The sequence below is a fragment of the Echinops telfairi genome, unplaced genomic scaffold, assembly GCF_000313985.2.
Source record: "Echinops telfairi isolate 266 unplaced genomic scaffold, ASM31398v2 ScPeMD7_655;HRSCAF=1070, whole genome shotgun sequence".
NCBI lineage: Eukaryota > Metazoa > Chordata > Mammalia > Afrosoricida > Tenrecidae > Echinops > Echinops telfairi.
The window spans coordinates 23,025,561-23,036,724 of NW_022104553.1; the positions used below are offsets into that span (position 1 = coordinate 23,025,561).

General features: G+C 56.2%; 1 protein-coding gene across 1 annotated transcript in view; it reads right to left on the reverse strand.

Moving 5' to 3' along the window:
- Nucleotides 1-202: 202 nt before the first annotated feature.
- VRK3 (VRK serine/threonine kinase 3) overlaps nucleotides 203-11,164 on the reverse strand; it is a 29,595-nt gene continuing 18,633 nt past the window's right edge. Inside the window, exons 8-15 of the mRNA XM_045292647.1 lie at nucleotides 9,301-9,385; nucleotides 8,658-8,763; nucleotides 8,271-8,363; nucleotides 6,922-7,054; nucleotides 4,884-5,004; nucleotides 3,063-3,121; nucleotides 2,205-2,378; nucleotides 203-555 (exon numbers count right to left, since the gene is read on the reverse strand). Coding sequence (XP_045148582.1) covers nucleotides 2,230-2,378; nucleotides 3,063-3,121; nucleotides 4,884-5,004; nucleotides 6,922-7,054; nucleotides 8,271-8,363; nucleotides 8,658-8,763; nucleotides 9,301-9,385 — 746 coding nt within the window. The 3' untranslated portion in view covers nucleotides 203-555; nucleotides 2,205-2,229. The remainder of the gene's footprint in view (nucleotides 556-2,204; nucleotides 2,379-3,062; nucleotides 3,122-4,883; nucleotides 5,005-6,921; nucleotides 7,055-8,270; nucleotides 8,364-8,657; nucleotides 8,764-9,300; nucleotides 9,386-11,164) is intronic.

Consider the following 11,164-nt stretch of genomic DNA (forward strand, 5'->3'; position numbering starts at 1 on the left):
GTGAATGGATGGATGGATGGACCGATGACAGTTTGGGTGCATGAACGATAAAGGGAGTGGCCGTTAGGAAAGGCTGATGGGAAGACTGGGTGGATGAATGGATGGATGAAGAAAGGCTGGTGGGGAATGGATGGATGGAAACAAAGTAGGAGCCGAAGTTTCCTCAGGGGAACTTATTGGTCAGACTCTAGACGCCCTCTGCTCAAATCAAAGCATTTATTGCCAAAGCACAGCGATGGAAAGGATCGGCAGGGCCCCTGCTGAGGGGCCGGCCTCGCCCCCACCACAGGTCAGGAGTCTCCTCCGTCCATGCCACCAACAGCTTGCTGGACAATGCTGGACAGGACAGCCAGAAGGGGGAAAGTCACAGCTCCAGGGGGGTGGGGGGTGGTATCTAGGGGCTCCCTGATGCTAACTGGTGCTGCCAAGCTCCCGGGCCGGGGCAAGGCAGGTCTGCACATTGAAGGGTTCTCTGTAGAAGCTGGTCTGTGATGAAACAGCAGGCCGTGAGTCACATTTCTTCTTCTTTTATCAAACTGCGGCTTCTGGAAAGTTCTGGAAGAAAATAAAAATGCCCGGGGGTGTCTTAGTTGTTCAAGGAATGGTCTTGGGGCCCCTCCTGCATGCCAGACCCTTTGCAGACTCTGAGGACATGCAAGCACACGCCAAGAGGTTGGATGGAGCTTGGTCTAGTCTAGGATCAGAGGGGAGGGAAGAGTGGTCAGTGGAGAAGGGTTGGGGGAAGGTCACAGTGGTCAGTGCATGGTGGATGGGGATAGGTGGCGTATGATAGCGGATGCCGTGTGTGTGTGTGTGTGTGTGTGTGTGTGTGTGTGTGACGGGACTGGTACAAAGTGAAGGAGGAAGGGGAGAGGTGTAGGGTGGCTGTTGCAGAGTGGATGAGAGTTGGGTGGAGGGGGCCTGGGTTGTCACGGCTGGTGCAGAGCAGGGCAAGGGGGAGGCCAGCTCATCCCAGGGCCAAGCCTGCTCTCCCACCAAAGGCTCGATTCTTCAGGTTACACAAAGACTACGGGGCTCCTCCGCACGGCGTCCTCTCAGTAACTTGACGGTGACCTTTGCACCCTAATTAACTGGCCACTGCGAAAGTGGCCTCTGGAGTTGAGTGTGCCTGAGGCTCTAAGGATCCCAGGAGGGCCTGTTATATCTTGAGAGCTTAGATTCCCTGTGCTCAGTGGACAGGAATGCAGTGGGAGGCAGGTGTCACGGCACCCCCCTAAAAAGGATACATGGACATCCTAATAGCACCTGTGAACAGGACCTTGTTTGCACATAGGGGTTTCTTTTTGTTAGGATGAAGTCAAATTGGAGCAGGGTGGGTCCTAAACCTCATCCCTTCTTCATCATGTCTTACACAGAGCAGTATAGACGTGGTTTTCAACCTTCCTTATGCCAGGACCCTTTTAAGACAGTTCTTCATGCTGTGGTGACCCCAACCATAAAATTATCTTCGTTGCTACTTTATCACTGTAAGTTTATGACTGTTATGAATCGTCATGTAAATATCTGCTATGCAGGATGTAATTTCATTGTTACAAACTGAACATAAAACATCGTGATTCATCATAAAAATTATGTAATTATATATTGTGAAATATTTATTTCTAATGACAAATCAATGACATGTGTCTTGAAGCATGGTGTGGCATGGGTCATAGTCTTCACGCTGGGGGACTTGTAGGTGGGCGTATCTGCATACGGGCGGACCCGTAGATAGAGGAGCGGTGTCTCAGTTCCTAAGACCATCGGAAATATGTTTTCCGATGGTCTTAGGCGACCCCAGTGAAAGGGTGGTTCAACCCCCAAAAGGGTCTCGACCCACAGGTTGAGAACCACTGGTGTAGACAGAGATAGGGGAAGATAACATGTGAGGATTCTCTCTCTGTCTCATTGAAGGGCTCCTTCGCCTGAATGTCTCCTATTTGGGCTTCATAAAGAGGTCTCGAACATGAGGTAGCACTGTGTTTTTGGCTTATGAGGATGGAAACTCTAGAGATGGCTACTGGCGATGGCTGCACAGGGAGACTGATAAAGCGGCCTCGCGGAATTGTCCGTGTAAAAAATGTCGAAGGCGGTGGAATCTGTCTTTTGACACCCTGCCCCCAAACCAATCAGTGAAGCAGGGCTGTGGGGGTGCCTGAGGATGGAGGGGACGTGGGGAGAGAGGGAGCGGGGTTCATACTCACCGGTCACTTCCCAGCTGGACACCCCCTAGGACACCATGTGTAGGTCCACAGGGTCATAGGCCGACACCCGCAGGTCCTGCAGCAGAGCTTCCAGACTATTCCTCAGGACGGCGTAGGGTGGCTTCTCGTCATACTGGAGGGCCATCACTACTTTCAGATACTCCCGGAGGGTCTCTGTGGTCAAGACACCCCCCCCCACACACACACACATGCCACCATGGGAGAGAGCTGAGCGGAGACCCTGGCCCAGGGACCAAGATCTTGGCAGAACTCTTCAAGCACTGACACAGAAAATCTCTAGGACCTAATCAATTTCTTAACATGAAGAACAGGCAAGTTGGAACTCAAGACAGACAGTACCGGCAACGTTAAAAAAGATGCTACGAGGGGCTCGGAATTATTTGTAGAATGATTCCGACACCTTTTAATCCATCTAACCCCATAAACTTTCCGAAGCCTCCCCTTCACAGGGTGTCCGAGGAAGGAAGTGGCTCTGGGGCAGCAGGAGGAAACAGAATGTGCAGCTAGCTGCCTCTCTGCCGTGAGACCAGGACTGGATGGTGGCCGACTACCGTGAACGAAGGACTTGATCCAAGATTTCTGCAGAATCATCTTGATCAAGCACTTCAGATTCTCACGGGATCCAGAGTTTCTGGGGCCATGGAGGCTGGATGAATCCCCGAAACGACAGCCCTAATATGATCTATATGTGGTTTCGGTGGAGTTCTTTTATTGAGGATGCTCAGGTCCCCTCCCCCACCCCAATGGACACTTGTGACGGATGCGGTTTGAAAAAACGCCTGCACTCGCCTGGTTCTGTCACAGTCCCACCTGTTCCCTCAGCCCTTCGGGACATACCTGAAGGCCTGCTCCACCTGGTGCACTTCTCCACGAGGGATCCGGGGTTGCCTAGGAATCTGGGAGCACAGGGGCAAGTGGGAAGGGCCTTTTAGGGCAGTCTTCTTCAGCAGAATGTCCATGCGTGTGCACACACGCACATAGACACGGACGCACGCACAGTTGCTAGCTGCCGCCTAGCCTGTGGGAACTCGTGGCCACCCACCCCATAGCCAAGGAAGGAAACCGTGCTGTCCTGTGTCACCTCCAGGATCAGCTAGGGATCGGCTGGCCATAGTCCGTGATTCTCACGGGCTGATTTTTAAGGAGTAGATTGCCAGACCTTTCTTCCTCGTCTAGCCACATCTGGAGGCTCTGCTGAAGCCTGTTTGGCATCCTGGCAACTCACAAGTCTCCACTGATACATGGGTGTTGGGTGCACACCAGGTGCACTGTCCAGGAATCGAACTGCGGTCTCCCACACAGGTGGGGAGAGCTCGAGCATGGAGCCACCACTGCCTTATGCAGACAGTGAACCTGTGAAAGCCGGGACCTGCTGTCTGGGAGGCAGACATCCATCACAAACTCAAATGTTTCCCCTAATAGAGGCAAGGCTTTGAGTTCTGGCTCTCTCATTTTTCAGCTCTCTCGCACTCTCTCTCTCTCTCTCTCACATACACACACAGTGGAGGTGAACCTTAGAAAGTGGCCTTTCTTGGCCTGGCCAACATTCATAATTATGGGGTTTATTATGGCAGTGAGAGGCTACAAGTCAGGATAATGAACGACCCAGGGTACAGTTCCTAGGTTAGGGCAGTCTGATCTCAGCCATGCCTGCTGGCAAACCTCTGCCTGATGCTCATGCTCTTGGCCCCTCTTGTGTGGCCACTGCAGTGCGTTACTGAATGCAGCAGGGAAGCAGCAGGTGCTCTGGGAGGGATGGTTGGTGTCAAGATTGGTGGCAAAGCTGGAAAGGAGGTATGTCTGATCTCTGCTTGGCAGGATCTGATTAGAGCTGATGTTGGTACTCCTGCCCCCTCAGGAAGGTGGAAGAGGTCAGACTCCACTGCACCACACCATTTTGACACCTATAGACACCTACACACACACACACACACACACACAGAGGGGGCTTCAAAAACTTTACAGAAAAATGGAACAAAAGATATGAAAAATTTCCGCCAGTTCTCTTATATAGACCGGACACAGACTTCTATCTATAGATTTAAACACAGACATAGAAGGCATCAGGAGGTTTCGAAATGCTGGAGACATTTCATGGTCTTTTAATCCCATTTTTAAAAAGAGACTGGATTTTTCTCAGGAACTTTTGGAAGCTCCCTGGCGCGCGCGAACGCACGAGTGTACAAGCACATGCACACCCTGAGGCCTTGCACACAGGTGGCCTTGAGGAATCAATCTCCCTTCTTCCATTCAATCATTCCACCATGAACCCAAATGGCTAGAGGCGGACTATCTTTGTGGGGCCCGTGGGAGAAAGTTGTGCCGGCCAGTAGCACATCCCCAGGAGGCAATTCAGGGGGTGAGGGGTGCAGGGGCGGGTGGACCATGTTTGCGTGGCAACGCTGGTGTGCAACTGCCCCGCAGATGGGCACAGCAGGTCTGGGAGAAGGATGGCAACACATCCCCAGCACACTCCCAGCACCCCGCGCCTGGGGCTAGTGGTTCCAACTTGCTGGCCCCAGCCTCCTCCGGAGAAAGATAAGGCTGCTGGCTGCCAAGCAGATTCACAGCCTCAGGAACCCTAGGGGGGGTGTGTGGCAAGGCATAGTTCTCCATCCCCCGGGGCAGAGTTTCGGCGCCACCATCGCCTGGACTCACTTCTCCTTCAGCATCATGATGCTATCGGTGTTGGGGAGGCAGTTAGTCCACGGCAAGTACCCATAGAGCCACTTGAGCAGGCAGTAGCCCAGGGTCTGCAGGTCACTTCGGCGGGAAGGTCCTGTGGGGTTGGGTGGGGGGCGAGGCAGTGAGGGGGATGCTGCTCAGGCCGAGGCTGGGCTGGCAGCCAGCATCCTTCCACCTCCGTGCTTCCTACACTCTCACCCCCAACCAGCCAAACGCTCGTGCTGCCTCCACATCCTTCTCCATTCGCTCTGACGGCGGGGATGGTTAAGTGCTTGCCGGTTAAGTGGGGCAGTTCAAACCCACCAGCCGCTCTGTGTGGCAGAGAAACCCGCCGGTTGGCTCAAAGGCAAACAAACTAAACCAGCCTCCGTGGCTCCAGAAAGTCTGGACTCCTGGGGCATTTATGAGTTCTGTTCTGCAGGCTTCCCCCTTTTGATTAGGAGGCCTCTAAAGAGATCAGGTGGCCACTGGCCAATCTCAATGGCCCGACCCTGAGGGATGATAACGGATTCTGGACAGGGGTGCGGTGTGGAGGGAGGAAGAGACTCAGGTGTACTCTCAAGTCATGGAAGATTAAAGGCTGTTCTCGCAGCCCAGTATGTGCCGTATCGTGCAGAGCGGACCTTTCCTCTCCCGCTTCTCCGTGAGTCCGCTCATCCCGTCCCCTTCCCTTCCTGCACACATAGGCCTTTGCTGGGCCGCGCACACCTGGTGCTTCTCGTTGCTGTGACAGGAACTCCCCACACTCTCTCATCCTCCCCCAGGGCAGAGCTGAGAACTCTGGGCACCCTCAGAACTGACCCCTCAGATCCAAATCCAGAGTGAGCAGCCTCTGTAACAGCCCCTCCTGGGTGAGTGCTGGCAGCTCCCATCCTTCAAGTCTACCCTGACCCTGCATGCGGCCCCTACCCCAGCCCTGTCCCTCTGCGCACAATGATGCGCTGTCCGTGGTGCTGAGGGCCCGGGCCTTCCAAATCAACCCACTGCCGTCCAGTCAGTTTTGACTCACGGCAACCCTGCAGCACAGAGCAGAACTGCTCCCGCGGGGCGTCCGAGGCTGCCATCTCTACGGAAGCACACTGCCTCATCTTCCTTCCATGTGGCGGCTGGTGGGTTCACACGGCTTATCTTTCAGTGCGTGGCGGAGCGCTTAACCATCTGCGCCACCGAAAAACCCCATACAAACTCACTGCCCTCGAGTCAGTTCTGACTCACGGCGACCCCAGAGGCAGGGTAGAGCTGCCTCTGTGGGTTTCCGAGACAGACTCTTTACGGAGAGAGAAGCCTCGCTTTTCTCTTGTGGGGCGCTGGGCTGGTGGTTTCAAACCGCTGCCCTTGTGGCTAGCAGCCCAACCAGTAATCCCTCCGCCACTAGGGTCTCTCCAACAAGACGGGTGGACATCCTCACCCCAAGATCTGTGAACCCCGTGAGCTCCGTTGGAGCAGGCTCTCCCAAGACGTAAGCAGTTCGTGGGAGGACCAGCAGGGGTGGGGCTCCTAACCCAAGGCGATGGTGTCCTCAGAGCAGAGGAGACACACAGGGAGGCGGACGCGGGCGACTCGGGCACGTGAAGATGGAGGCACCAAGCCGGGAGCGGCAAGGGAGGATGCTCCCTCTCCCCTGGACGCCCGGCCTTCTCCGACCGGAGACTGACTTCCTGCTCCAAGGACAAACCTGTCCTGTCTGCCTGTTGGGGGACAGCAGCCCTAGGGCACCCACGAGCTGCTAACCAACCCGCAAGGTAAGCAGTTCGAACCCGCCAGCGGCTTCTCGGGAGAAAGGTGGCTTTCTGCTTCCACAGAGGAGCAGTTCTACTCTGTCCCACAGGCTCTCTCTGGCACTGGTTCTGGAGCCGGCTCTAAAGAGCGACAGTTTTGGAAACCGTCCCGTCCTGCGGGGTTGGGTTGACATGCGCCAGCCCCGACTAGATGCCAGTGGGATCGGTGGGTGAAGAGCACGATGCCCGCACCCCGACTCCATGTGGGACCCGAGCCCACCGGTGGCTCTTACCACATCCTCTGTGCAGATCCATGCTGATGAACTCCAGGTCCCCGTCATGGGGACTCCTGCTGCCTTCGACATAGGCCACGTGCCGGCCCTCTGGGCAGTAGCGGAAGGTGAAGCCGTAGCCCACCAGGGTCACCTGTGCACGAGGGGCGTGCTGGGAGTCAGGGGCTGGCAAGCTCAGGCCAGGCTTCTGCTGTGGCTGTGCTTCCCCATGAGCCACCGGGGACAGATGCCGTCTGTCCACAGGGCAAACCCGTGGCAGGTTCAGAGCAAGGAGGTGGACCAGCACAGGAAGCGGGGAGGTGACAGTCCCCTGCCCCCTGCTGCGCTCAGGCTGGGGCCGTGAGCTCCCGTTGGTCGATCCAGTGGGAGTCGGGCTCACGGGGAGGGTGTCCAGGCAGCCACCTCTCAGGAGCTCCTCCAGCCCTGCCTGTTAGTGGCTGCATGACCTCGGGTAAGCCAGGGAACAGCTCTGCGCCCCAACTTCCCCGCCTGTACAGTGAGGAGCAGCCCTGGTGGTGCGGCTGGCTAAGCGGCGGGCTGCTAAGGTTCTGAGTTCAAGCTCCCCAGGCGCTCTGGGGAGGGGGGTTGGGTGGTGTGCTTCTGTGAAGACCACAGTCTTGGACCCCCTTCGGGGCAGTTCCAATCAGATGCCTGGCATCACCAGGAGTCAGAAGCTCCATGGCCGAGGCTTGGGGGCTGGCAGGGACAGCAGGCGAGACCCTGGCGGTACAGCAGTGAAGCCCTTGACTGCTGACCAGTCTCGGGTGGCCGGAACCCACCAGCTGCTCCGAGGGAGAAGGACGAGGCTGCCTGCTCCCGTAGAGGGACAGCCTCGGAAACCCCTTAGGGGCTGTCCTGCCCTGCTCTACGAGGTCGCTACTAGCCGGTGTCACCTCGGGGGACAGTGGGCTCCGTTAGGTTTAGACCAGTGGTTCTCAACCTGCCTAATGCCGTGACCCTTTAATATAGCTCCTCTTGTTGTGGTGACCACCCCCAGCCAAGGAATTATCTTTGTTGCTATTTCGTCACTGTCATTTTGCTACTGCGATGGATCGGGCGACCCCTGTGAAAGGGTGGTTCGACCCCCAAAGGGGTCGTGGCCAAGGTGGAGAATCCGTTTAGACGATCACCATGTACACGGAGTGCCTGTCCATCTATGTGTGGTCTTTGTTCTATGAACAGCGGTTCCTATTCGTTGTCATCCGAAATTGCCTATCTTTTAATCATTTGAAGGCGCTCTCTACATAGAACGGAGACCCGCTCTGTCTGCGACAGACACGGTGACAGATGCTGGCACCGTCTGGGCTGGGAGGGCGTCTGCCCGCGGGTGGTGGTGGTGGGGCTCTTACTTGACTCGTGTCTTCTGGATTCACGAAGATATTGTCCGCGGTCACATTCCCGTGCACGTACTCATTTTCATGGAGGTACTGCAGCGCATCCAGCTGGGCCAAGGACGGAGAAGGAACTTCTGCGAAAGGCTCAGTCGCACAGCATTGTAGGGGTGCCCCCAGCTAGCGCCACCCTCCATGTGCCCTGCCCCCGGCCACACCCCCGGGCGCGAGGAGATGGTCTCAGAGCCTTCCCTGGTGGAGCCTGAAGTCCCCTGCTGTGGCACTGTCACTATGAACTGCCTTTCTTCCCACCGGCCCCGAGGGCTGTGCAGTAAACACCCCCCCCACGCCCCCCCCAGGAGGAAGCACGCACCCAGTGCCTGGGCTGGGCAGCTCTGTACCTACCAGGCGACAGGCCAGCTGGAACACCGACCTCTCGGGAATGATGCGCTTCGGGTGGCAGTCCAGAACTGACTGGAGGCTCCTTCCCAGCTTGGGGAACACCATGAACCTGGAGAACACAGGCCCGCAGTTATTGAAAAGTGCGATGGACTGTGCCAGAAAACCAACGCAGTCTGTCTGGGGAAGAAGTACGGCCAGGCTGCTTCTTAGAAGCGAGGGTGGCGAGACTTGGTCTCCCAGCGTCTGGGCTGCTCGTCAGGTACACCAGTCTCTGGAGAAGACTGGCATGCGTGGTCAAACGGAGGGGCAGTAAGAGGGGAGGCACAGTGGCGGTGATTCTAAGGATGGTCCAGGGCTGGGCCGTGGTTTGTTGTACACGGGCGGCGTTAGGAGTTGGAATTCATGCAAGGGTGCTTGGCAGCAAGATCACTGTGAGAAGGGGACATTTGTCGGGTACAGCCACCCACGCACACGGGACAGCAGCAGTCAAGAGGGCAGCCGACCTGGCTCACTGTCAGGAGGAAGGAGGGAAGGCACCGAATGACACCCCCTTACCCACCACCCCAAGTCCTTCAAGATCCCAGGCCGTGCAGGGCTCCGGATGCCGAGGGGCACTCCGACGAAGGCAGAAGCGGGTGCAGCTTACCTGTACTTGTCCCCATGGACGCCGAACCCGAAGCAGGTGGGGATGGCCAGGAGCGGCGTACAGTAGAGCTTCTTCCACTTGTTGACTGTGGAGGGTGGGGGCTTAGGACTCACCTGCTCCAATTCACAGCAACCAGAACCACCCCCCGCCCCCCCAAGTCTCCTGGGGGGGGCACTTTGTGGGTGGGTGGCAGTGAGAAGGGGGAGGGGAGAGAATGGATGCTAACTCATCTCGACCCTAGATAGGGTTTCTGAGACTCAACGTCATGGGAGCAGACAGCTCCACTTTCTCCTGAGCAGAGGCTGGTGGGCTGGAACTGCTGGACCCTGAGATTAGCAGGCCGACACTTACCGGACAGCGCCTCCGTGGCAAATTCACATCTGTAAGCCAGTCGGATCACTAACTGTCCAACCAGCCCTGTGGTCATTAGGGTTTGCCCCTCCCACCTTCCGGCTCAGTGGGGTGGTACCAAGCCAGGGGGAGGGGAGCCTGCCAAGAGCAACCACTGGCTGTCCAGGGAAAAGGTGCCCTGGTTGGTAGAGTTTGCCAATGACTGTGGTATAAATACCCTTACAGGGGTGTAAATAAAATCTCCTCACCATGCCCCAAACAAACAAAACGCAACCAAGCAAGCAAAATGCAAAGGATACCTTGCCATCCTGCGCCGAGTCAGCGGGCGTCAGACAGAATCTGCTCTGTGGCAGGCCACAGCAGCAGCCAAAAACCACGTCGACGCCACACACGCCAATCAATCCACAGGAACAGAACATCTACTACAGCCCAACTGTGCCTAATTAAGATGTGTGGTCGTATGACCTTGGCTTTTATCACGTAATCGGTTTGACCGCAAGTGGACATAATTTTGGGGGGGTGGGCTTTTAACTTTTTTAATTTATAAAGGGACCTAGAAAATTCTGGAGAAAATTCTAGTACCTGTTTTGCGCTCTCTGTCTGGACAAGTCAGTGTTTCAGTTTTACAGCACGCTGCTCCTTCTTCCTAAACGGCAGTCACTGCATTTTTTGGTGCTGCTCGGCACGTTAGGATTTGTGTGTGTGTGTGTGTGTGTGTGTGTGTGTGTGTGTGTTTTCTCATGTCACAGCTTAACCGTGAATGACAACCCACTTTCATTCCTTTCGCCAGAAGGGTTAATTTCAGGAGAGCGCATCCAAGTAAAAGCCAGACAGGCGACAGAATGAGCATTTAATAACCCGGTTTCAAGTGCACCCACTTTAAGCACGTGGGCATGAGACCGCTTCATAGTCACAGGTGTCTGGATGCTTCTTTGGCCTTGGACCTTAGGCCACCCACGTTGAGCGTGTCCATCGGGTAGCCTCTGAGACTTCCACATCAAAGCATTCTTCCCTGGCGCGTACACAGCCGTCTGCACGCGACGCGTTTCGCACAGAGCATCATCTGGTTGAAAGTGTCCTCTTTGGATGTTCCCTCCCCCTTCCGGCCCTGGGTGCTGTCGGCTTCCAAGGCCAGCACCGGGGGGGCATCCATGCGTCACTCCTCTGCGCTCTGGACCGGTAGGCGCTCTGGTGGTAGGACCGACTCCAGTCTCTGCCAGCGTTGTGGGGGCCACAGGATGTGGGTGGCGTGGGCATGGAGGAGCCCCAGGGAGACTGGCCCGAAAGAGTTACTGTCAAAACTGTGCCCGTGGTGATCGCCTTCGACCCACATGTGACCCGGGGGGATCTGGACGTAGCGGCGTCTGTGACCCATGGTTCTGACGACGTCCCCTTCAAGGGCAATCACTCGCTTGATGATCTTCTGTCCTGGGTTTCTTGGGGACACCAGTGACACCACGTCACCACGCTGCACTTGCAGGTTCCTCACTTTCCAGTGGTTCAGCAGCACCAC